At 43.7% G+C, this 24,738-nt stretch overlaps 3 protein-coding genes across 4 annotated transcripts; 2 read left to right on the top strand and 1 right to left on the bottom strand.

Moving 5' to 3' along the window:
- The first annotated feature begins 533 nt into the window (after positions 1 to 533).
- Positions 534 to 10,720, top strand: tefa (TEF transcription factor, PAR bZIP family member a). 2 transcript variants are annotated; one of them, XM_070990914.1, is made up of 5 exons: positions 534 to 767; positions 5,787 to 6,173; positions 6,904 to 7,124; positions 7,973 to 8,184; positions 8,668 to 10,720. In XM_070990914.1, exons 1-5 carry the CDS (start codon positions 692 to 694, stop codon positions 8,687 to 8,689), a joined length of 918 nt encoding a protein of 305 aa, XP_070847015.1. In that variant the 5' UTR covers positions 534 to 691; the 3' UTR covers positions 8,690 to 10,720. The 2 variants fall into 2 exon arrangements, with proteins under 2 accessions (XP_070847015.1, XP_070847014.1); XM_070990913.1 differs by lacking the exon at positions 534 to 767 and adding an exon at positions 4,489 to 4,840.
- A 1,166-nt stretch (positions 10,721 to 11,886) lies between these two features.
- On the bottom strand, positions 11,887 to 14,412 carry phf5a (PHD finger protein 5A). Its single transcript, XM_070990822.1, has 4 exons — positions 14,296 to 14,412; positions 13,934 to 13,957; positions 13,120 to 13,286; positions 11,887 to 12,899 (listed from the first exon to the last, which is right to left on the bottom strand). Exons 1-4 carry the CDS (start codon positions 14,345 to 14,347, stop codon positions 12,810 to 12,812), a joined length of 333 nt encoding a protein of 110 aa, XP_070846923.1. The 5' UTR covers positions 14,348 to 14,412; the 3' UTR covers positions 11,887 to 12,809.
- Positions 14,413 to 14,844: 432 nt separating this feature from the next.
- aco2 (aconitase 2, mitochondrial) lies at positions 14,845 to 23,293 on the top strand. Its single transcript, XM_070990598.1, has 17 exons — positions 14,845 to 14,896; positions 16,465 to 16,607; positions 17,218 to 17,476; positions 17,567 to 17,659; positions 17,751 to 17,909; positions 18,045 to 18,195; positions 18,293 to 18,397; positions 18,788 to 18,879; positions 19,225 to 19,330; positions 19,453 to 19,610; positions 19,718 to 19,791; positions 19,881 to 19,992; positions 20,087 to 20,365; positions 20,472 to 20,663; positions 20,863 to 20,995; positions 21,191 to 21,312; positions 21,404 to 23,293. Exons 1-17 carry the CDS (start codon positions 14,861 to 14,863, stop codon positions 21,536 to 21,538), a joined length of 2,349 nt encoding a protein of 782 aa, XP_070846699.1. The 5' UTR covers positions 14,845 to 14,860; the 3' UTR covers positions 21,539 to 23,293.
- Positions 23,294 to 24,738: the final 1,445 nt, after the last annotated feature.

Here is a 24,738-nt window from a genome sequence, read left to right as displayed (position 1 = left end):
GACACACTGAAAAACTCTTTAACCACCAGCTCACATTTCAAGATATTACAGCTACGCTAGGGACGTAAAGCTAAAGTTAGCTCCTTGTAGCCAAAGGTGTATATATTTGATTTTCCCACAGCCCCTGCAGCATCACTTTGATTAAATATTTGTTCTTCATTGGTGATATTTGTAATGCATCTCTTACAAAACTCAGTTTGTTTTGGCTCGAGCTGAAGTTTGTAAATTATAATTTTCTATTCTGTGTTTTATTACCCGCTTCATTGCATAACGGTCTACTTTTAGGGTTCCCACTTTGTTTTTGTTTTTTCTTTCTTTTCTTTTCTTTTTGTTTTTTGTTTTAACCTTAGGTAATCCAGACTCGGCTCGTGATTGGCTGTCACCGCTGCGATGGACACATTTACCGAGCGATCGTTGCTCTTTCTGGTGATTGTTGCAGGAATGTAGGCCGCTGATTGGCTGCACGGGAGCTGTGGGGGCGGGCCGCGTTAAATAACTTGTGGGGAGTTCATAGTGTGACCTGTTAAACTTCTGTCATTCGCAGTTCTGCACGGGGCCTGTCAGGCCGGTCACTCGGCCTTCTGGATCTAGCGCCGTCTTCTCATTTTACTCTAATATTACCTCTTTTGAGCTGCTGACCTGCGCCGACACATCTTTTGACCTAATTGCTGTTTAAAGGGAAACAAAAAACATGTCTGCAGAGATCCCGGAGGTTTTCAGGGCTCTTCTTGAGCATCCATTTACTCTCCCGAACTTTGAAGAAAATGGTAAGTGTCTGTCCACTCAGACAGTGCAGTGTGTTTTGTTGGAGTTTTGACCAAAGTTGCATGCAGCACCGGGACTGAAGGGTTTGTTTTCTTGAAAAGGCCAAGCAGGATCACCATTCATGCGCTATTTCTGAAGTTTCTGCAAACAACCGCACGCTTGTTGCGTAATCGCTGTCAGCTGAGCTGGAAGGGGAGTTGAGCCAGTGGCTGGACTGCTGGGCTCTGCTCTGTGGCTTTAGTTAGAGGGCAAAGGTTGCCAGAATCTGCCCCATTTCCCTCAGAAGCAGTGCAGACACATGGTCTTCAGTAGCAGCAGTACTTTTCCAGCTCCTTTTTGAAGAAAAAAACATCCTCTGTTATGGTCATGGGGTCTGGGAAGATAACAGTGGAACAGTGAAATGATTCATATTTTGGTATCAAACTTTTTGGCCTTCATCATGTTGTAAAGTGGCCTGTTTAAAATGTCTTTCTGGACCTTAACTTACTTGTAACACACTTTCTGAATGTATGTTTGTCTGCTGCAGTGAGATGATCAGTTAATGTCTCTGCTAACCATTATATCAGAGTTTTAGACCCCAAACTCAGCTCAGTGATCATATAAAAGCTGTCATTCATGTCAACTCACACACACCATGACAGTGGTTTGCCTGCGTAGTAACAAAAAGAACAGTTGCTTGGAACAGGGTGTCTCTGTCCTGCTGCATCTTCATTAAACAGATCCCACAAGTGTCCTTCAGCACCAGCAGCGTCACCAGAAGCCCATGTTTGGTGGGGGATCGCTGAAACACATCAGTGTTTTCTGCCTTAACAAATCCTGTCCTTGATGTGCTGATCAGATAAAGGAGAACAAAGCTCCCTCTGTGGACAAGCAAACACACCGTGGTCCTGCTTTTGTCCATCTGTTTGACGTTGGTCCTGAGTGAATGTTTTTGGTCAAATCGGAGTGATGGTGAAGGCGGTCCTGTGCTGACACGACCCCCAGCCTGTGTGCATCTGTGTGTGTCACCTGCTTTCGTCTGTCAGGCTTGAGTGGACGTGCGTGTGTGAAGAGGTCGTTAGATTCCTGATTAAATCACTAGATGGCTCTGTTTGCCTTCTGCGGATGGTGTTTGGATACATCAGATTAGAGCTGAATAATATCATTACATTGAGAGGTGTGCTGTTGCTGCTGGCCCCATTAAACAGGATGTCACAATCACCTCTCAGACTGCCGTGTGTTGTGTTACAGGAGCACAACAAAACATCCTGCAAATGTACAATCACCATGCTCTCTCTTCCATGTTAGAGTAGGATAAAGTGCTTTGGCAATTTTGGATTTGTGGTAGTTGCTGTAGTTTGCTTCCAGAATATTTCAACTCTGCAGAAATTATTTGGAGGTACTTTATTATTTAAGGTTTTTAGAGCTGTCTGAAGATGTCCGCATTATCTTTAGGAGTTCGGCAGGAGTGTGAGATGAATTCACGGGGTTCGTGACTCAAATTGTCTTCTCTTAGATTTGATTTTTGACAGCTGAATTGCTACTTTTATTCCAACGATTAAAGCATAACACCCTGCTGGCCGTGATCATGAGCTGCAGGGCGTGAAGAGACACTGTACCAGCACAGAGCAGATTTCATAATTCTCTCTGTTTGTTTGTGCACTGCAGGACCCTCAATGGCACTTGCTAAGAATTTACTATGTAGGCTTCAAAGCGGTGCCTTCTTTATTTTTAGATTGTGCTGTTAACTGTTGCACCCATGGGACAGAAGCTAACGTGCACTTTAAGTCACATCTTTATGTAGACGACCTCACACAGGGCTCACTATCTGCTCTGAATCGAGGCTGTTTTCACTGTGTGTGATAGTGAGCAATAACTTGTCTGAGCCACAGCAAACAGTGTAAAAAAGGCTAAATATCCTGCAAACACTCCTCTAAGTTTGCACATTTTGAATGTGCATGCACAGTTTCAACGTGTGGCTCTGGTTAAGTTGACGTGTCAGTGAAATCCATTTTGTTCCAAACCGCGCAGTCATGCTGACAACAAAGCTTGCTTTCAGAGAAATCCATTTACTTTTTACTTACTGTCTCACACACGGAAATGGCATTGTGGACTGATTAGATTTGGGACGATGCATCCACGTGAGCCAGGACAGTCTGTGTCTGCTGCTGTGTCTGGCCATGTCTGCACCTGCCAGCTAAGGTGTTTATGTAAAATAGCAGGGCGAGAACACACTCACTCACATGATGTCAAGGTGACAAGTGCCTGTAAACTATAAATATGATGAGCTTGTTTTGGAAATGTGGCCTGCAGTGTAGAATTGTGTAGAGATGTGCACGGACACATGAGTACAAGTTTCTTACTTAATGGTCATTGATAGCAGGTTCTTTGTGGGAAGGTTCTGAAAGTCAAGTCTTTATTGTGACTTGAGAATAATATTTCAGAAGTAGTGTGGAGAAATGTTAATGCCATTATTTTAATGCCACATGCTTTAAATGAGGTATTTTGAAGGTGATGTTCACTGTGAATCTAACACTGTAAAAGCTGACCTTGAAGGTTTGGTCTCCCCTCATAATGTTGTGCCAAAAACAGATTCTGTGTGACACATGTAAGCAACATGGGAGGAAGAGGGGCCCGCCACCATCAGCACTGCTGTAAAACAGACTGACCTAACCCCTTTAGAGACATCACTAAACACTTTGGAGAGAATATTGGATGTTGTGTGAGATCCAGCCTCTATTTATGTTCCTCCATCAAAGAGAACAGGATGTACTTAATATTAGAACCATGTTTTATTGAAGATCAAGACCTCTTACATCCTGTTTTGTTTGAAACTGTACTGGTTTGTTTTCTTTAATAAATGAAGAATAAGCATTTTTTCCAAAATGGGATTTACCTTGTATGTTATCAATAAGCCGCATATAATTGACCTTCTTATTTTCCTGCTACACAATAAACACAACGAGCAGCTTACTTGTATTGATCTGTGCTGTGGAGGCCACAGCACAACAAGGACTCTGGTGTTACACGCAAATCTTTGCCCTTGGGGCGTCTGCTGGGCTGCAGCAATGTAACTTAAAACCTGAAGGTGCGTCTTCAGTGTGTGTGCATTTTTGGTGTTTCTGCATGTGAGGACGCATGCCGCCGCCGCTCCATTGGTCGGAGCCTGCAGATATGTAAGGCCGGCAGCCGCACGTGTTTTTGCACGTGAGCGGAGCCACGTATGGGGAGCAGCAATACGTTGACCATATGTATAGACATCTTAGGCAGTGTTCTGCTAGGAGATGAATAATGAATGAAGTTGCAGGATTAAAAGAAATGGAATCGGTGTTACTGTGACGGCACAGCAGAGGCACTCACTGACGCAACTTCACTAAAAGTTGTAAAGCCGGTCTGTCGGCTTTGTCTGTGCGTACAATGTGAAACATCATTTAAGATCTGGATAAGAAAACAAACTGTCATGAATGATGCCGATTACTGCAGAAACGAATCGATTCAGGTCAGTGACGTCAACGTCTTTGGTACATGGCACGTTTTTCAGTTAATGTATATAGTGGACCATATGTAACTCGGTCAACCAATGACAGTTCAGCTACTTGCGACTGGCAGCAGCTATTGCCTCCTCACTAGAATTCCCGCCCCCGTTGGACCGATTCAATTGATTATTCATAACTATAGGGTACGGTCCGCCAATCAAAACCAGGCTGGGCGGGGCTCAGTGAAGAGGAGGTGTGGCTTGCCTTTAACGACAAAAGCTCCCGGCTGTTTAGTTCTTCGAGGAAGTGGGGCAGCGGAGCTAATTTCGGGGGATATATCGACGGTCAGCGTGAATTTTGTGGTTTTAAAAACATACGAGGCAGCCTGGACGACGTTGAAACGAGGGTAGAAAACGTTATCGAGCAAACAGGACAACTGCGGAGCCCTTTGGGTCAGTACTACTTGCTACGTGGATCACAGTAACAACAAGGTGGGGAAATGTCGGGAGAGCCGATCCTCATCACACTGGAAACGGCCACAGGGGCCCACAGTTCATTCCCGGTGGTTTTGAAGAAGATAATGGAAATGCCTCCGCCGAATATTCTGGACGGCGACGACGGTAAGTGCAGCAAATTGTCGGGGGGGGGGCGCGAACAATGTAGGTTAAAAACGAGCTTAGCCGAAAAAAGGCGAAAACACGTGAAAACAAATGGGCTCATAACAATGCAACCGACAGAGATATATCTATCTATATATCCCCTCGGAGTAAACACATGTGCATCCATTTTAACGTGTGTACACGGGGCGCATAACGGAGCCCACAGCCCGAGAGCCATCGACTGATGCAAATGAAGCTCTATGAAGCATCTTGAAGCTGTTGTGTTCAAAGTGGTTCACTGTGTCGAAGCGTTTGATGCAAAAAATGGCGACACCTGCAGGCCAAAGCTTTGGTCTTCCGTTTGCGCGGAAAAATAAAATCTCTTACCGTTTTCAACATTTTACTATGTTCGGTAAAACGTGTACTAAACTTTTAAAAAGAGTCTACGACTCTAATTTTCGAGTGATGGCGGATGGCGACAGAGCTGCGTCAGTCATCACTGAGACGCACCTCAGCATCCAGACTTTTCTGAACACGCCCCTCCATTTAAATGCAGTTATTTTGACAGAAAGTTCCCTTCTTCCAGTCGCAATGAGTGTTTTATTGACACGATCAAGTCACCAGTAAATGTCTGACAGTGCCACAGTACCTTCATTCCTACACGTACTCCCTGTGCTGTCCAGTAAAAAAAATTCACTGTGGTTGTAAAACTGGCCAGCAGTTTGCAGCTGTGGGATCGTAAAAACCTGTCCTTTTCCTGTTGAGGTTTCATGCCTCTCTGCCATTGCTCTCTTTGGAAAGGAAAAACAGAAGTAGTCCCACCCCCTCAAACAGGGTGAGCTGTCAGTTGAGCTTCACTTGACCAGTTTTCTCCTTGACCTCCATAAGCTTAGACTCAACCCCCCCGTCTGGTTATGGGTCATGAAGAATACATGTAAACTAAATATGTATCTTTTTTGTATTTCAGAAACTAAGGAAAAGCTGTGTCTGGGAGATGATGTCGACCTGGGCGGAGGAGGTGGCGATATTGGTCCTTCAGCAGCCCTGACCCCCGCTATCTGGGAGAAAACCATTCCCTACGATGGTGAAAACTTCCACCTGGAGTACATGGACCTCGAGGAGTTCCTCATGGAGAACGGCATCCCCACTTTGCCTGATGAGGACTCCCCAAAGGGCAGCCCAGAAACAAGCGCCATGGAGCTGAAGAAACCAAAGGCTGCACAGATTAAGGTTACCAAGTCGTCGAGTGTGTCTCAAGCAGCCCTGCTGCCCATTCAGGAGCTGGACAGGTGTGAGGAGGAAGTGGTCATCATCACCAAGAATGAGTCTGATATCATCTATGATGTTACTACAGGTGAGTGGAGGTCTGAGGAGCAGAAACTAGAAGGCTGCAGGGGTTCACTAAAGTCTTACTATCTGTATTTTACAAGGCAGAAAATCAGGTGTTTGGGTTCTGTTAATTCGTAGTGGTTTAGAAGAGGGTCAAGGGTTTAAGATGCAGCAGTTCACTGTGTCATACAGACCCACATTTAGACACAAATAGGTCTGACCACAAGATTAAAATGTGCTAGCATCAGTGAATGTGTGCACATGTTTTTCATATTGCAATTATGTGTAAGTATTTGCTTGTCACAGGTGTCAGAGGTGATGTGCTGTGACACTGGGGTGATCTCAGAGTGTCAGTTAGTCCTGAAACAAGCTGTGGGTGGTGATGGTGATGGCAGATATGCATGCTGGTGCTCCTGTTAAGCAAAGATAGCAGAGTTAACTACAGGATTATCAGAGGTTGGTGTGTGTTGACATGTTAGAACACCCACCCACCCTGCAAAGAGTTAAAGAAGAGCAGTGGTAGACGCAGCCCTGGTGAAGGTCACCACTGACCTCTCAGTCGATACACAGATGTGTAGAAGCTGGCAGATTCAGCAAATTCCAAAAGTCATTTTCTATGAGAATTTTTAAAATGTGAATTCTTCCTTTTTGTGTTAAGGTGGAAAGAAACAATATTTTTTTAAAAAAGAAGCATGCTGTCACTGTACTCAGTCTTGCTGACCTTCAGTTCTCGTGTTCCTCTTCAATCTGCTCAGAGGTGACCACCGAAAAAGACAGAGCGACGCCCGAGCCCATCAGCCCCGATGACGTCGAGATCGAAATCAACTACGAGCCAGATCCCACCGACCTGGTCCTGTCCAGCGTGCCCGGAGGCGAGCTGTTTGACCCCCGCAAACACAAGTTCTCTGAGGACGAGCTCAAGCCGCAACCTATGATCAAAAAGGCCAAGAAGGTGTTTGTGCCCGAGGAACAGAAGGTACGCTGGGAGGGAGGCAGGGGCAGCCTCAGCAGTTAGTTCACTGAGCTTGTGCATAGTTTATTTTCAGGAAAACACCCCAACAGACAGGCGAACGTAACCCGAAAGCAGAGCTTCAGTGTTTAGAGCTGCAAGTTTGCATAGTTATATATAGATTACATGTAGGTGGATCTAAAATGTAAGACTTTAAATCAGTTGTTGATGCTGTTGTCTTTTTTAGATTTCTAATTTAGCCGACACCACGATGCAAAAAAGACCTAACCTATAATGTGAGACAACCATGTGGAGAGTTATTAAAGTGGTCTAATGATCATTTTCTAGTGTGGTGGTCATGGGGCTGTGGTGTAAGCAGTGCACTCTGAGGTGTAGAGTAGGGCTAACCTCAAAGCATGCTGAAAAAAAAAAAACTTGGAAATTCATAAAATGATGTTTGCTCAAAGAAACTGGAATGCAAATATTTTATTGCCTTGTAATTTCATCAGCCGGTTTCCAAGTCCACCGGATGTTAGAGCAGTCAAGGGTTTGTTTTTCAGGGTAGAAACGAGGTCATGTCACAGTGAAGCACTTGTGGAGACTCACAGTGACTCAGCAGTCTGCTCATTTTCAATAGATGTTTTCCTTCCTGTCCGGTCTGCCTCAGTGCAATGGGGTTGCTTACATGCACTAAGGAGAGCCTGGCTGGTGGCCATATTTTGCACTCTGCCGTTTTCAGATTTGAGCTCACGTGTTGAAAATTCTCAGAATAAGCCTGTAAAACAGGCTGCCTCACCGCGTGGTGGTTTCTGGTGTTGTGTTCCTCGACTCAGTCCAACCCCGCTGTCGCCTCTCTCTCTCCTCCACCTCTCCAGGACGACAAGTACTGGCAGCGAAGGAAGAAGAACAACATGGCTGCCAAACGCTCACGTGACGCCCGCAGGCTAAAGGAGAATCAGATCACCGTCCGAGCAGCCTTCCTGGAGCGCGAGAACGCAGCGCTGCGGACGGAGGTCGCCGAGCTACGGAAGGAGTGCGGCCGCTACAAGAACGTCGTGGGTCGCTACGCGGACAAGTTCGGAGAGCTGTAAGGGATAGTGGGACGAAACGGACATCCTTATAGCAGCTAGCTCAGCACCAGTCGCTTTGTTTTTAACACGTCAGGTTAGAGACGCGAGTTTGGCCGACAGATACCAAATACACAGTTTGACTGTTGCGTTACGGAGTCCACAGGCAGGGAGGGAGATAAATGCCTCTTTGAGACTAATACAACCACATTAGAGGTTAAATCTGAGTTGGTAGATCCGAAAAAATAAAAACAGACCCCTGCCTCCTGAGCAGAGCTGGGCCAGATGCCCCCTGGGTAGAAATCAGCCTCATATGAATGACTGCGTGGGCGCCTTGCCTGCTATGGGATGTTACGTTGAGTATTCTACTTCCTGATGAGTCGTTTTTAATTCAGCCTTTTCATTGGGTGACTCACCTCGCACCTCGTGTTCCAGATGTTTAATGTTGCCCTCTCTCCCTCTTCTTCCTCCCCTCCTCCGCCCTTCTTCTCTTCTCTTTCAAGTGAGGCGCCAGAAGACCAATAGACAGCACTTGATTTATTCATTTGTTTTTCTCATGAATCAATAAATCAAAGCAGTGGTGTGAAAACGCTAGAATCGATCAGATGAAGAAGAGGAGGAGAACGCATGTGTGTGGTGGCGGGAGGGATGTTGCCACGGAGATGCAGTGGCTTTTTTTTAATTTACCATCCATGAGAGTGAGACGAGCGTGAGGATATTCAAGTGCTTCTTCAGTGCACCTCTTTGATGATGTGCGTGTATCATGTTTTGTACGCCTTTGGCCGAATGAGATCATTTTTAATGTTTATTTTGGAGAAACTGGGTTTTATTTGTCAGTTTTTCAAATGACGTAGGTGGTACTGCAACAGTTTAGACTAGATTGACAGTCATTCTTCTAGTGTTGCAGAAATAAACTGATTTCCAGGTTGCTTTCAGTTCTTTTCGCCTTTTATTGGGTTACAAAAAAACCCACATGTCCACTTTTGTTTTCAAATTTCTATCATTGTGTGAAGAGCTGGGCTTTTCTTGGCCCACCAAAACTTTTAACTGTGACATTTTCAATAATTTCAGCTTCTTCAGGGGATCGCGGTGACGTGGCAAAACAAAGTGCGGCCATGTTCACTTCTCTTCATGTGCTAGTAATTGTAACCAGCAGCGCAGAGCTGTGTGCAAACGCTCTGCTCTCCATCGTTCACTGTCTCTCGCGTGTCGTTTTTTGTCACCTAGCAGGGCGCCCGCTTCGCCCTCGGCAGGTGGTCAGTGTCGACTCGTCCATTTACATCAGTGATGCTTCAGAAGTGTCGTGTGTAGAATCCACTGATGCATGTACTGTAGATTGTTGTAGTCTAAAATCAGTGTCAGGGTTTTGAACTACTGTTCAGTTTTGGATCGATATCAAGCAACGTCATTGTAAGTTCCCTCAGTGTAAGAGCTAACTGTCTCCACGGCGATAAGACGTTTGCCTCCATAATGATCGAGTGCTTAATGTGGATTTAAGCTAGTGCCTCGTTAAAGGCAGGTGGAGGTGAACTGTCAGCCTAAAATCAGCTGTGAGACCAGTATGAAGCATGTTGTCTGCTGATGAGAGTAATCAAGCTCATAGTCGCCTGTTTGTGAAAATGTTTTGCTTGGAACGCAAAACCAAGTGTTCAGAAACCTTTGCCCGGGGTCATATGTGCATTTAGAAGGTGTCAGCTTTTTAGGATGTGTCGATATCACCCAGCGTTTTCATTTGTTTCTGCTGGTTTTTAAAGTTCTTTATGGACAAACCAGGAAGCCTCAGCAGCTCCAGACTGTATCGGGGGATCTTTCATCAACAAGGAACCCCCAGAACTCTTAAAGCCATTTCAATGCAGTGCGTGGTCTGCCAGTTTACAGGGTGTGGGGGGGGGGGGGGGGGTGCAAATTAAAGATGGAACTTGGATTATTTTACTGTCCACTTCTGACAAAAAGGAGAACTTGTTCTTTGCTGCTGTGCTTCCATCCATAGCTATAGTGACTTTTTACCTAAATATATTCCGTGTCCAAGGAGAAACCCTGAGAGTCGAACCTCTTTTAAAGTCGCCCTGCAGTTAACAGCTCTGTCTGGTGTTACTTTGTGCTTGTTTTGTTTTCATGAACAGACATGTTTAATCTCTCTTTTGTGGAGTAAAACTCAAAGTCAGGATTGTACATTTGTGTGTGGAAACACTTTTACCCCCAGCATCATCGTTTTCAGCCAGTCACTCTCTTCATCATGATGTCTCTGAAGTGTAACTTTTAGATTTCAATTTTTACAATAACTCTGACAAGGACGATGATGAGCTTCCTGACTCTATTGAATATATATATATATTATTATTTTTTACATTTTCTGCTATAGATATATATCGTAAGATAAGATTGTGTCTGCCTTCTATCTACAACAGGTCAATTTGTTAACTTTGAGGGGTTGTTTTTAACTTTCCTGGGTCCGTCTTTGTATTTCTTTTGACAGAAATGCTTTGGCATTTTGAGTGTGGCTATTTTTTGTGTCTTGTATATACCGTATGTATAAATAAAGCCTTGTTGAGAAAGAATCAAAGTGTGGAGTTCTTTCCTATGGATATGTTTATATTCCAGCGGTGAGAGGTTCATTCAGAAGACTGAAATCCAGTCTAGATAAATTGTCTAATGTAAGTAATAATAAAAATGGCAATGGTTCTTTGCTTGAGTCTGGAATCAAAAGTCAAGACATGAAAGCAAAAGCACCAGACGTCCCTTTGATTCTATGTAATATATGACATACTATGGCAAATGCATTTCACTTTTGTTAACAATGTCAAGTTTTTAGAACAATGAATTTAAAGCTTGAAAACATTTGCTGGTGCTGTGGTCCAGAGTCTCTTAGAGTGAGCAGAAAACAGCAGAATAAGCTTCACTTCTAATACAGCTGAAAAGATGTCTGCTGGAAGAATTGAGGGTGCTACAGAATGGCGGCCTGTGCTCATGTTAAGGCTAGTATTGAATTTTTATTTAGCTGACACCATGATACAAAAAAAGAAAAAAGTCACGCCATACTTCTTACAACATCAGACCATGTTGAGGGTAATTCAAATGGTCTAATCTGGCGATGTTTAGAGTATTCAATGATCATTTTCCATGTGCCAGTACAGACTGAGAATAGGGCTCAAAGCATGCTAGGAAAAATCTTTGATATTCTAAAATAAAATGACCCTAAGAGATGGAACCTAAGTATTTTACTGGCTTGTAATTTCATCAGCCAATCTCCAAGTGCACAGCTGATGTAAGAGCAGCAGAGAATTGCATTTAAGTGTCAGGACAGAGATCAGGTCATGTCACCGTGAAGCAGTTCTGGAGACTCACTGTGACTCAGCAGCCTAATAAATTTCAGACTGATGTTTTCCTTCGTCGCCAGTCAGCCTGAGGGCACAGCCCCCTCAGATACAGCTAAGCTCTGGACAGATATCAGGTGATCAAATCATAAAGTGTTAAATGTCTTTCATTGGTGCCTCATAAAAGGCAGCTGCAGGTGAAACGTTGGACTTATTCAGCCTAAATTTTTGCCTACAGTTCAGGCATCGCTCATTATTCATACAGTGTGTATAAATAAAGGTTTATTCTTGGAAAGGTGAGCTCTGTCTAGCAGTGAGCAGCTCATTTAGAATTAAAATAACCTGAAGCTCAGATCAACGGTGAAGTCAATGCGAGATGAAACCAGGTTAAAAAAAAAGAGAAGTAGTGGAAGAAGCATTTAGATCCTTTACTGAAGTGAAAGCAGCGATACCACCAGAAATACTCTGCATTCAAAACCTTACTTACAGTAAAAGAATGTCAGCAAAATGCACTTAAAGTATGAAAAGTACAAGTACTCACTGCAGTAAAACACTCGCTGTCAGTGTTTTTGGATTCATATTACTGCTGCATTAACGTGCATTCCACTGCTATAGATGTTTAAGCTTGAGTGCATTTTAACTGCTTTATACACTGTTGGGTAGCTGAATGTCCAGTAATGCGTCATATTCTAAAAAGATCATCATGTTTCTAACATCCGATGGAAAACACTTATTTCAACAGTCAACTTTTCATGAGCTCAGAGCCCTGTCTTCCTGTGTGACACTGCATTTTCCAGCTAATTGAATTTTCTCAGCCCAAACAGGCGACTTCAAATTCAGAATCACCAAATTAGGAGATACATGGTTTCCACTTGACAGAAGGGTATGAATAAAATGGAAAGAAAAGTACAAGAATCTCATATTTGTACAGAAATCGTTACATTCGAACACTGAAAATGGAGAGTCTGGAATCAATCACAATCACCAATCAGAAGACAATACAGAACGAGTGTGAGTGGCGCTAACATATCGTCTTCTGGTGTAGATCAAGGTGTGAATAAGTGTGTGTGTCAGGATGATCACACAGAAAAAAATAAACACTGAATTAAAACAGTGGAGCTCAAACAAAAAGTCTCCACTAGTTTATCACTGACAACACTTTAATATGGATGGAGGGAGTTTAGTCACATGACGGGAAGAAAGAAGAAGCTGGACAAACAAGGACAGAAATATAAAAGAGTTTTATTGAAAGTCCAAAAACATTTACTGAAGTTTGAAAAAAAAAAAAAAAAAAGCTGAAAAACTAAAAGAGGGGCTTGGCAGGAGCATCTTCACCTCTTCTTGAAGCCATACTTCTTCCTCTCGTAAAACAGGTCTGTTTTGGAGCTGCCCAAATTCACAATCTTAGGACAGCCATCTCGCTGGAAAGGAAACGGAGAGGAGGAAGAAGCCCGTTAATCAACTTTAGTTTTTTATCTCAAAGCAACTAGATCTCTGCACTAGATCGCTGCATCGTACAAAGTAATGCAACATAACAAAAAGCTCCTAAATATAACCAGGTCACAGCCTTGTACAGTCTCCCTTCTATTTATTTGCATCAGCACGCATAAAAAGAGGTGCAGGGTGCTTCAGGACACTCACGTCTTTCTCCTGGATGGTGCACTCTTTACAGTAGTAGGCATCAGACACTCCGGGTCCTCCGCAGATGACACAGCGTCCCTGATAGGAGCCGTAGTTGCACTCATCACAGATGCGCACCAACGTGCATGGCCTCACATAGGAGTCACAGATGACACATTTCCCATCACCTGTGGGGATAATGGACGGACGAGAGGACTGAGAACGTATTCTACAACTGCAAACAATGATTATTTTCACTGTCGATTCGTCTGTCTGTTATTTTTTCAAGTCATCAATTGGAGTTGGAAAAGGTCAAAAAGGCGAGTCAGATCAATCTTTCCCCTATCAAGACATGTACTTTTTGAGTGTTTTGTCAATGTACAGAAGCCACAAATGATTTTCATTACTGATTGTATGAAGTAATTCATTGATAATGTAGTAAATAAATAAAAGATATAAGGACAAATCATTACTGAAACTATCCTCGACTCAATGAGAGATCTTTGAGCTGCTTGTTTTTCCAATGGCCGCACAACTAAGTACACAATGTACTGTGCATAGTGTGTAAATAAAACTGTGTGATGTTGCAATTTACAGCAACCACTTTGTATTTATCTTTACTTGTAACATTACTACATCGATAATCAAAGCTAGAATATATTCAGTTTCCATTAAACTGTCTGATAACTTGACGTTATTGTCACAGATGCAAGCTGAGGTAAAATAAACTAAAACTCAGGTCAGGAGACTTTAATACACACTTTAAGCTTCGGGGAAAACACAGGACGGTTAAAAGGCTCAATTTGTTATATGAATCATAGACAGAAACACTTACATTTCTCGCAAAGTCTCCCGATGGCTGATGAATGAAAACAAAGCAGAGTCAGTCAACTAGCGTTGGCTAATGCATGTGCTTTAAATTAGAGTGAACAACCTTTGTATTTCACATATTTACAGTAAAATCAATTACCAAATACACTAAAGCAATGTTGTATGAAACCATAACATTAGCCATCCTAGCGACTTAGGCTTGTGGAAATGTCGAAGCCAACACCGAGGCTAATATAATGAAATCCATGCTGCTATCATTAGCATGGCAGCTAACGTTATCTTGAGGTTAGCAGCAATGATAACAAACTAGCTGCAGATACAATAACAGTATTAGCACACGTGTGAAAATAAGTTGTTAGAACATACCGACTCCGGCTTGTTTTCTGCAAAAGATCAAATCTGGATGATGTTTAGCCATTGTCGGCTAACGCAAGGCGGACGCTGCTGGGTTGCTTCAACTTTCACCTTTGACCGCTGAACTTTGTATGACGAATCGCATTACCGCCACCTAGCGTCTCCAAAAAGAGCGACAGGAAAAACGATTATCAATGTATTTCGCTCCATCCACCTTATTTGTATTTTTTAAAAAAGTACCTACATTATTATTATTTTTTCCTGGTCAAAAATTGAAAAGAAGTAGGCAAAAACAAAAGTAGAAATAAAACAAAAATCCTTCTCGTCCTTTCAGTTGCATAAAAGTCAATCGAATACTAAAATATCTTGCATTGGTACAATTTCATTTTATATTTTATCAAACCTAGAAATATAATAAAACTGTAGATAACACAACTACGTTAAAATTACCTTTTACAAACAATCTAAATACAAAATACAACGACCCTGCATGTTTTGTCCTTCAAGGACCTGCAAGACGGCTCCTTACAAAGTTGTGACGTCACCAGTGACCGACACATCTTTGTCAGTGAACAAAATGGCAACCTACTGCTTAACTGTCGCCCGGCTGCAGGTAAGACACGAAAATTGGCTAGTTTGAATATATTAACACACGAGTGAAGGATGTCACCTGCTATAAATCCACTGTAACCTTAACCTGACCTAATTTAATCTGTAGGAGCTTCTACTGAGGATAGAAAAAGCTGTGAATCAGTCACCGGCGAGCTGGCCAGGTCATCGTGTCCTGACTGCATTGAACGCGTCCACCGGACAGCAACTATTTCCACTGCCTGAATAAAGCACAGATAATGTCTGTGTACACAGGAACCCATTACCGATATCCTCAGCTCTTACAAGAACATAGCTAGGTTAGTTTTGAAAATGGGGTTTGGTGTCTAACAGCAAGGTTAACCACAAGGTTAGAGCTCCCAGCAGGCGAGCAGCGTGTAAAAGACATGTTTAAACGTGCCATGTTAAATCACAGCACGTGAGACTACAAACACAGACTACACATTTTTTATTGCCTCAAGGCAAATCAGTTCATTCAGTGTGTTTTAAAATTAACTGGATCTGTGCTGCAATGTTCAACAACAGCAGTGTGCTGTTCAGATTTCAGTTCACATAAAGATGAGCCTCAACTCCTATTTGACCTCCAAGTGAGCCCCAAGTGACGTCTGCACGAGCTCTTTTTGATGTCTACGTCGATGTGGGTGATACAGAGGAAAAAGAGCAGATATCCAGAGCATCCTCTTCTAATATTGACATAAATAACAGTGTCTTTGAAAACTATGTTAACTAGTTCATGACACTGGACAGCAAGCACTGGCTGACATTTTCAGCTGGCACTGTCACTGTTTGTGAGGTCCTTGAAGACACTTGAGCCACTAAAAGCCCTTTAGAAATACACGTATGAAAAATCTGTGCCTTGTAACTCATGAGAAATACCACATTTTAGTTTCGACTAATAGAAAGTGAATATTAAATGCCCAGCCTCGATTTGATTCTTTATGTGACTGATGTTGAAACAGCGTATTAACACTTGAATCAGCTCGTCTGTTGATTGGCAGCAGCTCTTTTCCATTAGCTCCTCCACAGCAAAAGTCAGCTTGTTCAGCTGTTCACTGTTGATTCTTTCACTGAGTGACAGCTGATCTTTAGCACACGTTGTCGGCTCACTGAAGACCTTCAGATGTTTCACAGCTTGTCCTCTTGTGTGTCTTCTCTGATAATTTATTGATTTTAGAAGAGTTGAGCTGCTGATTTGGTCCTTGTCCTCTTGTTACGTATATATAATAATGGATGTGTAATATGTAATGTGAACATTACACAATGTAAATACATTTACAGACACCATTTGATCTGAAAATGGTAAGATGAGGATCCTCTAAACTGTATTTGTGGTCATGTTCACCTGGTGTCACCCTGATATCTGATGCTTGAGACTGGACTATAAAGCAGCCTTGCATTTACAAGCTGACTTCATTTTCCATATCAGTACAAGTTTAGACACAGTATTCTCAATCTGCTCTTTCAGCTCTATTCCAAGAACTTTCTCAAAAGAAGACAAAAATGTACAAAAATCTTTTTGTCTGAGGGCAAGTCAATTTAAGCTGCCTATGTTTTTGTTGTTGTTGTCCCCAGCTGGCCCTGGGCCACGGTGCACGGCGCCTGCATGTATCAGCAGCGTACAGAGCCAAGGCCAATGTGTCTATGAGCCGCTTTGAACCCACCTCCTTCATCAACTACGAGAGGCTCCAATCCAACGTGGATGTTGTGCGAAAAAGGTCAGCGTCCTCCTGGTCTACTTCACTGTGCATTTGCTGTGACGCGCATCAGTGTTTCCTCAAACACGCCTTTATCTGTGTGGATGTTTGATCTCTCGTGTTTGCTTGCCCTTTACCACAGTTTAGTTTTTTGGTCATAATTGTAGCTTTTACTAACTCTAGTGCAGTTGTTCTTCTTTGGAGGGTGTGTGTGTGTATGGGGCAGACATGTTTCTTTGGTGGATGTGCAGATGAACGGCTTCTGCTTGTTCGGCCCTGTAATTACTGCTGAAGTTTAGACTGGCATGAACTGCTAGTTATAAGATGCCAAGATGAAGAGATGAGTGGTGAAACACTGGACTGTGAGGTGGAAAAAAGAAAGACTTTTTGTTTTATAAAGTACATTTTAATTAAACCAGAGGAGGAAACCCACATTATTTACTTTGGATCAAACGACATTTGTAGTACCATAATCTTCTTCTTTCCACGCTCTTATAATCTCAAATATTTAAGAACACGTGTTTTCAGCTATTTTTATTGGTAATTTTTCTATTCTACCTGTCTTCATATTGTCTTGCTTGCATGCAGGAACCTAATATGAAAAAAATGTCTGTTTTTTTTTTCTGTCCAGACTCAGCCGGCCACTCACCCTGTCAGAGAAGATCGTGTACGGCCACCTCGATGACCCCCACAATCAGGAGATCGACCGCGGTCGCACCTACTTGCGGCTGCGTCCCGACCGTGTGGCCATGCAGGACGCCACGGCCCAGATGGCAATGCTCCAGTTCATCAGCAGCGGCCTGCCGAAGGTGGCCGTTCCCTCCACCATCCACTGTGATCACCTCATCGAGGCCCAGATTGGAGGAGCGAAGGATCTGGCCCGAGCAAAGGTGAGAGATGTTGTTTATTTAGGATAATTACACAAATCTCAAAAAGTAATGACTTGTTAACATGCTTTGTCCTCATGGTTCCCATTATAGGAAGTCAACCAAGAGGTCTACAACTTCCTGTCCAGCGCTGCTGCAAAGTATGGAGTTGGCTTCTGGAAACCAGGTTCTGGAATCATCCATCAGGTATTATCCCTCAAAGTCTGGATGCAGCGCCTGGAACAAACAGCGAATAAAGCCTCTGTGACTTTAACGTTCAGATTTCTTATACAAACAGATCATCCTGGAGAACTACGCCTACCCAGGGGTGATGCTAATTGGCACAGACTCCCACACACCAAACGGTGGCGGGCTTGGCTCCATCTGCATCGGGGTTGGAGGAGCAGACGCTGTAGACGTCATGGCTGGAATCCCCTGGGAGCTCAAGTGCCCCAAGGTCAGCTGAATACAACACTCTGCACACATTCTGCTGACTGTGTCTTCTTGGACATTTGTTTTCTTGGTTTTCTTTTTTCCCTCCATCTCTGACCTTTTTGTTCAGCACAATGAACTCTCTGATCTCTCCTCAAAGGTGATTGGTGTGAAGCTGACAGGCACCCTCTCAGGCTGGACGTCTCCTAAGGACGTCATCTTGAAGGTGGCCGGCATCCTGACAGTGAAGGGAGGCACCGGAGCCATTGTAGAATACCACGGACCAGGAGTTGACTCCATTTCCTGTACTGGTCAGTAAAAGAAAAGCTTCTTCAACCTGGCTTCATTACACTTCTCAGCTGTTTGGCACATGTAATATTCATCTGTTTTGGCGTGTGGCATTTGCAGGCATGGCGACCATTTGCAACATGGGAGCAGAGATCGGAGCAACGACCTCCGTCTTCCCCTACAACCACCGCATGAGGACCTATCTGGAGAAGACTGGGCGTGGACGTATGTTTAGGCCTCTGGTCTTTCACAATTTAAACAGTTTTATCCCTTTGCATAGTGACAGAGACAATGGAAGAAATAAATGAGAAAATCCATAGACAATAAACTCTAACATGTTAATGTTTTGATAAAATTATTGTAAGTAATGTCCTGAGTGTGAATCTGGGCCAGGACCTCTGTCATTCATCATCTCCCTTTAATAACCCAAATTGCTGATGTCTGCTTTTGATTTGGACATGTAAACCATTTCAACTTCAAGACTACAATCTAAACTAGCTCTAAAGTGTCTGCAACAGCGTTATAAACTGTGTGCACGTGCGCCAGTGTGAATTTCATGGACAGTTTGGCGTCTTGTGAGAGCGCCTCAGCACTCATCCTCTCGTTTCTTCCCAGAGATCGCTGCCCTGGCTGATGAATACTCCGACTTGTTGGTACCTGATGAAGGCTGCGAGTATGACCAGCTCATCGAGCTCAATCTGGACGAGGTCCGTCTATTTTTGAAACCATCTTTTGGTGTGTCTGGCTCCTGTTGCATAGTTCAAAGTGGAGAGCAACTGGAAATACAAGGAGGGGGTGACATGAAACAAAGGTCTCTGGCCAGGGATCACTTGGCACCACTTTGGTGATTTATGAGGTGTACCCCCAGAGGGAGAACCTAAACTGTCCAAGTAAAGTGCAGAGTTTGACTTTCAGTAGATACATATTGCACATTGCAGTTAAACTGGGCTGACAGACATTGCTGTGAAATCTATGTGTGGTTGACAGGTTTAGAGTTGGATTTATTTCAGAACAGCTGAGTTCCTTGAGCAGTGTGTTCTTTCATTTTCTAGCTGAAGCCCCACATCAATGGACCCTTTACCCCTGACCTGGCTCACCCAGTGTCTAATGTCGGTGCTGTTGCTGAGAAGAACGGTTGGCCCCTGGAGGTTAAAGTTGGTAAGAAGTGACCAGGGATGGATAGGCTGCACAGCTTTGGTCATACCTCTGCTGTTTCACTGTTAAACCTGCAGTTTGTTTTCAGCGAGATCGTCTCTGAGATTTGGTCCTTCCCCTTTTAGGTCTGATTGGCAGCTGTACCAACTCCAGCTACGAGGACATGGGCCGCGCTGCCTCCGTGGCCAAGCAGGCTTTGGACAAAGGCCTGAAGTGCAAAGCTCAGTTCACAGTCACCCCAGGCTCTGAGCAGATTCGCGCCACCATCGAAAGAGATGGATACGTGAGTGTTGGTGCACAAAGAAAGCAGGGAGTTGCGCCTCCGTCACACTGATGTTTTAACTCCAGGTGATGTGACAAATGCTCAGACGTGTTTGTGTCTTCCTGTAGTCGAAGATCCTTGGTGATGTCGGAGGTGTGGTCCTGGCCAACGCTTGTGGACCCTGCATTGGACAGTGGGACAGGTAGGTGTTTGTGCCGTGACTTACTGTGTGACAATAGTTCAATTCAATAGTTTTGTGTGAGTTAATATGTTGTGTATGTTGGCACTCAGGCGTGATGTGAAAAAGGGAGAGAAGAACACCATCGTCACTTCGTTCAACAGAAACTTCACTGCCAGGAATGACGCTAACCCTGCTACACACGCCTTCGTTACCTCTCCTGAGGTAAACTCTCTCCAAGCCAGTCCAAACTGTCACATGTTCAACCTCAAGCTTACATTTTGAAGCTGAATGCCTTCCATCTCCTCCTCTTCCTCAGATTGTCACTGCCCTCGCAATCGCCGGCACACTGAACTTCAACCCAGAGACAGATTACCTCACAGCCCCCAACGGTGAGAAGTTCAAGCTGGAGCCCCCCAATGGAGATGAACTACCTGCCAAGGACTTTGACCCAGGCCAGGACACTTACCAGCACCCGCCTGCCGAAGGCCTCAGCCTTAGGGTGGACGTCAGCCCTGAGAGCAAACGGCTGCAGCTGCTGGAGCCCTTCGACGAATGGAACGGGAAGGATCTGGAGGACATGAAGGTCCTCATCAAGGTCAGGTCTTTGAAAGGGAACCCTCCTGCTGCAGTTTGTCTTTAAACACTGCAAATGAGTTGGACAATGGAAATGTTTTTAACTTTCCCCTTTTCTGTCTCCGCAGGTGAAGGGCAAATGCACCACAGACCACATCAGTGCTGCTGGACCTTGGCTGAAGTTCCGTGGCCACCTGGACAACATCTCCAACAACATGCTGATCGGCGCAGTCAACAGCGAGAATGATGCCATCAACAAGATCAAGAATCACCTGACAGGGGATTACGGAGGAGTCCCTGATGTGGCCCGTCACTACAAGGTGAGGACTGAAGGGGGGAAAGGTACAGGCACCGGATTACTGGGCCAAAGCTGCTCTTTGGCAACACAACACCACTTTTGCAAGTCTGTCCTTTAGCCACAGTGCTAAACTGCCAGAGACATCTACAGCAGGGCTTCTGTTAACCCCTTTCATCAAGTATAAATCCGCCTTAATACTGTTTCTACCCTGTTGTGCATAGGCCAACGGTGTGTCCTGGGTGGTGGTTGGAGATGACAACTATGGTGAGGGCTCCAGCAGAGAGCATGCTGCGCTGGAGCCCAGGCATCTGGGAGGAAGAGCCATCATTGTCAAGAGCTTTGCCAGAATTCACGGTACTGCACAGTAACTGCTGGAGATGGTGGAAATGTCATCAGCTTCAGTGTGTGAAAGAAGTCCTAGAGGGGCCATTGCTGTTGATTTGTTAATAGCATGTCACTTTAGTGGTATTTGCTGAATTTATGTGACGGAAATGTTCTTTTTCATACCATTCATCCTCTCAGTTAATAAATATGTCTCCCGTCTGTCAGAAACAAACCTGAAGAAGCAGGGTCTGCTGCCTCTGACCTTCAGCAACCCATCAGACTATGACAAGATCTGCCCTGATGACAAGATCTCTATCAGAGGACTCAAAACCTTTGCTCCAGGACGGGTAAGAGGACATGACTGTTGAAAAGTGGCTTTTCTCCCGCTGTTACCGAAAAGCGCCTGTGACGAGAGCCTCTCCTCCTCTCCTTCCCCAGCCTCTGAGCGCGGTCGTGAAGCACAGCGACGGCAGCGAGGAGACCCTGGAACTGATCCACAGCTTCAACGAGACGCAGATCGAATGGTTCAAGGCAGGCTCTGCCCTCAACAGGATGAAGCAGCTGCAGCATTGAAGAAGAGGAGCGGGGAGACAAAATGTGGAGGAGGGGGAGGATTTTCAGGGGGGAGACGGGGTGGTGCGGATTGTGGGGAAGAAGAGGGATGAAGAATGTAGATCCTGTTAACGATTGTTCCATCATCTGCATTTGCACACAGTTTGGACTGAAGCAACTTGTCGGTATACCTCAAAGAGTTAAACGTTGTCAGTAGATGACTTCAGACGAAGTGCCAAGCTAATGTTGATGAAGGAACGATAGCAACTGGTCTGTGGTCAGATATCTGGAAACCCTTCATTTGCCAGTTCATTGCTCTTGAAGGTACGATACGCTGCTATGTTTCAAAGTCAAACAGTGATAGCCAGTTAGAAATCAGTCAAAGGACATACATATACATGCACTTTGACACACTAAGCTCTGACCCAAGCAGTGACGTAATACTGTGCCGGCTGATGTGCTGCTGGTGTTTTTGCAGCTGTTCAAACAGGTTCAGCACAACCTGGAAACCGCTTCCCACTGGAGCTCAGCCAGCTGATCTCACCGTGTTACCCTGAACAGGTAAACACTGCTCTTGGTTGCATTTCTGGGTCCATTTGTTGTTTAGCATAGGTCTTGCATTCATCACACAGATCCAAAGGGAACTTGTGGCCACCAGTTCATTCACATTTTCTCTCACGCTAGTCTTCCCCCTAGTGGCCATGAGGAGACATTACAGTGTCTACAAGCTCACCAATTTGATCTAAAAGTCCACTTTGAACACAGCTGTGTTGTAGGGATTGGTGAAAGGGAAACTTGGGAAATCACAGAAGTGCGTGAGGCAGTTTGAGAGCGGGTGGATTCACCAAAATACCAAATTAAGCGATTGTGATTAAAACATTAAGATCAAAGATTGGTTACTGTATATCTAACAGAATGTTTATTGGTCAGTTTTTGTATCCATGTCTTTTAGCAAAGTGTGTTTATTCATCACAGTACTGACGGTCAGTGTTACAAAAGGCTGCAGAGATCCATTGCAGACACTTCCTAATATACAGAAGGACTTACAAGCTTGAATACTGTGGAAGAATACAGTACCAAACCCTCCTCTTCCCTCACACTAACACCATCTTTAACTGCCCCCCTGATCAGTCCTAACCTCTCTACAAGGTCAAATGCATCACATGGTTCTTCCCCATCGTTTATTTATTTATACTTTTTCTTGAAAAAGGTTCAGGTCTTGTGAGTATTTCACATAAAAAAACGTCAAAATCTGTTGTCTGCTTGAACACGGTTGAACTTCCATCCCATAATTTCAGGGCCTTTATTGTAGGGCAGTAAGTGACTCTTACCCTAATGAAATGAAATTAGATTTAACAAGAGCAAAGAGAGCACACTCAGTCTTACAAGTAGCAATGGAGAAGAAGAAACAGAAGGAAGAAGCACTCACTTTAATTCAGTGACGTGGCTGCTCATAAACCCAGATTACTGTGTCAGCTGGTTTTGGTCCTCTGTGGATACAGTTAACTGGATTTCATGCCAACATGGGAAATCAGATCAGAAACAAGATGTTTTTGTCCTCATCTTTACCTTCACTGTTCCAGCCATTGCCAACAAAATGCAGTTAATCACATGAAGTGAAATTATACCACTCTCTTCCCCAGACCTGCTGTATGTTAAATGTCTGGTTCCATGTACATTTAAGTGTTTGTGGGTTTTTTGCTCCCAGATGATCTTTTCTGTGCTACAGAAATACCAATGGGTTGTAAATAAAAATTCACAGATCTCATTTATTTATATTGGCTCCAGTGATGTGACTTAAATCTGTACAAGGCTGGTATTTATAGAGAAATTATAGAGAATTTTTAAACACGTAAATGCTATGCTGAAATACAGTTAAAATAATTCAGATAATGTTTTAATGTGCTGTTAAGAGACTTATATAAAAGATGCCAACAACATTTCGAGGCAAAATTTGCTCAATAAAAAGTATTATGCACTTTCCTCTTCCCATAAAATGCGCTTGCACTGATGGATGCCATTTTCCTTAATGAGAAAGAGAAAGGTACCAAAGCCCCACCCCTTCACATTTGGTATCACTGACAAGCCCTAAATGTCTTGCAGATAGTAAAAGGAGTTAATTCAGTAGTATGTAGTGGGTGGGAGATATTCAGGTTTACAAATGTCCTCCACGGAGGACAAATTTGAACTACTGGTAGTCAGAGGTCATAGCAATCGGGCATAATGTTATACACACAGAGGACATGCTGCCTGTAAGTATGGCCTGTGAGGAGACGCTCAGGGCTGAAGCTGCCACTGCTAACACTGATCAGCTGTGGAGATGTAGGATAAACTGGATAGGAAACCAATCTAAAGAGTGCTTCAGCTGCATATTGCTACATGTGCTGCCCCTCTATTCATTACCATGGTCCAAAGTGGCCTTTTAAGACATCCCTCTGTAACAGGACACTTGTCTCTTTCAATGCGCAAAAAAAGGTCTCTTTTCAACAAAGCGGTAATTGTCACAAACAAGAAACAGCTCAGAGGCCCGGAAACAATTTATATGGAGAAATTTCCAGTTTCCTGTTGGAGAAGAAAAAAAAAAGATAACTGCAACACACTGTACAGCAACAATACTATCAGTATACCTTAATGTAGAGCAATAACACTGGTTTGTAGACTTTGTTTAAAGAAGTCCTCCACACTTGCTTTAAGATCTCAAAAAATAATTTGCATCTGATATAGTTTCCTTCAAAAAAAGTGAAATGGGCCATCATATTGAACTGCAGTACAGATGAAGTAGTCAGTGAGGGTGTGAGGTAGCACACGGCTGTCCACTGTCATTTACTTTAAATGATGTCATCAGACACGTCATGGAAGGAAGTGGCCCACTGACAGTGAATGGGAGAGTTTGTGGGAAATGGGGATGAATGCCAGTAAAGGCCTACATTTTCTGATTCAAAGGGAACAAAGTCTAAATCACTTCACGCCAAGGTGTGACAGGATGAATTAAATGATTATGTTCATAAAACTGGAGCAACAACACAGGGAAGCAGAGGATGGAGTTTAAAAAGAAATGTCACTCTATATCCTCTGTAAAAAATGACAAATCCATCACTTAAAAGTAGATTTGTCCGCATTATATTTAAAGAATACTCAGCATGCATGCAATGCCTGCACGTGCATTATGTGATAGTTTAATCCAATAGAAAGACACGCTGGCCCAGTCCATTCAACATCCA

Source organism: Chaetodon trifascialis, chromosome 21 (genome assembly GCF_039877785.1).
Source record: "Chaetodon trifascialis isolate fChaTrf1 chromosome 21, fChaTrf1.hap1, whole genome shotgun sequence".
NCBI classification, from domain to species: Eukaryota; Metazoa; Chordata; class Actinopteri; order Chaetodontiformes; family Chaetodontidae; genus Chaetodon; species Chaetodon trifascialis.
This window is presented reverse-complemented; position numbering and strand designations above follow the sequence as displayed.

Bases quoted from the DNA above. Each gene is read 5' to 3' on its own strand.
- aco2 (XM_070990598.1), top strand. From the start codon at position 14,861: ATGGCAACCTACTGCTTAACTGTCGCCCGGCTGCAG. The intron at 19,792-19,880 runs GTAGGTGTTTGT...GTTGGCACTCAG, and splicing joins TGCATTGGACAGTGGGACAG to GCGTGATGTGAAAAAGGGAG. The intron at 19,993-20,086 runs GTAAACTCTCTC...CCTCTTCCTCAG, and splicing joins CCTTCGTTACCTCTCCTGAG to ATTGTCACTGCCCTCGCAAT.
- phf5a (XM_070990822.1), bottom strand. From the start codon at position 14,347: ATGGCTAAACATCATCCAGATTTGATCTTTTGCAGAAAACAAGCCGGA. The intron at 13,287-13,933 runs GTAAGTGTTTCT...TTATCCCCACAG, and splicing joins CGGGAGACTTTGCGAGAAAT to GTGATGGGAAATGTGTCATC. The intron at 12,900-13,119 runs GTGAGTGTCCTG...TTTCCTTTCCAG, and splicing joins GCACCATCCAGGAGAAAGAC to CGAGATGGCTGTCCTAAGAT.
- tefa (XM_070990913.1), top strand. From the start codon at position 4,720: ATGTCGGGAGAGCCGATCCTCATCACACTGGAAACGGCCACAGGGGCC. The intron at 4,841-5,786 runs GTAAGTGCAGCA...TTTGTATTTCAG, and splicing joins TATTCTGGACGGCGACGACG to AAACTAAGGAAAAGCTGTGT. The intron at 6,174-6,903 runs GTGAGTGGAGGT...CAATCTGCTCAG, and splicing joins CATCTATGATGTTACTACAG to AGGTGACCACCGAAAAAGAC.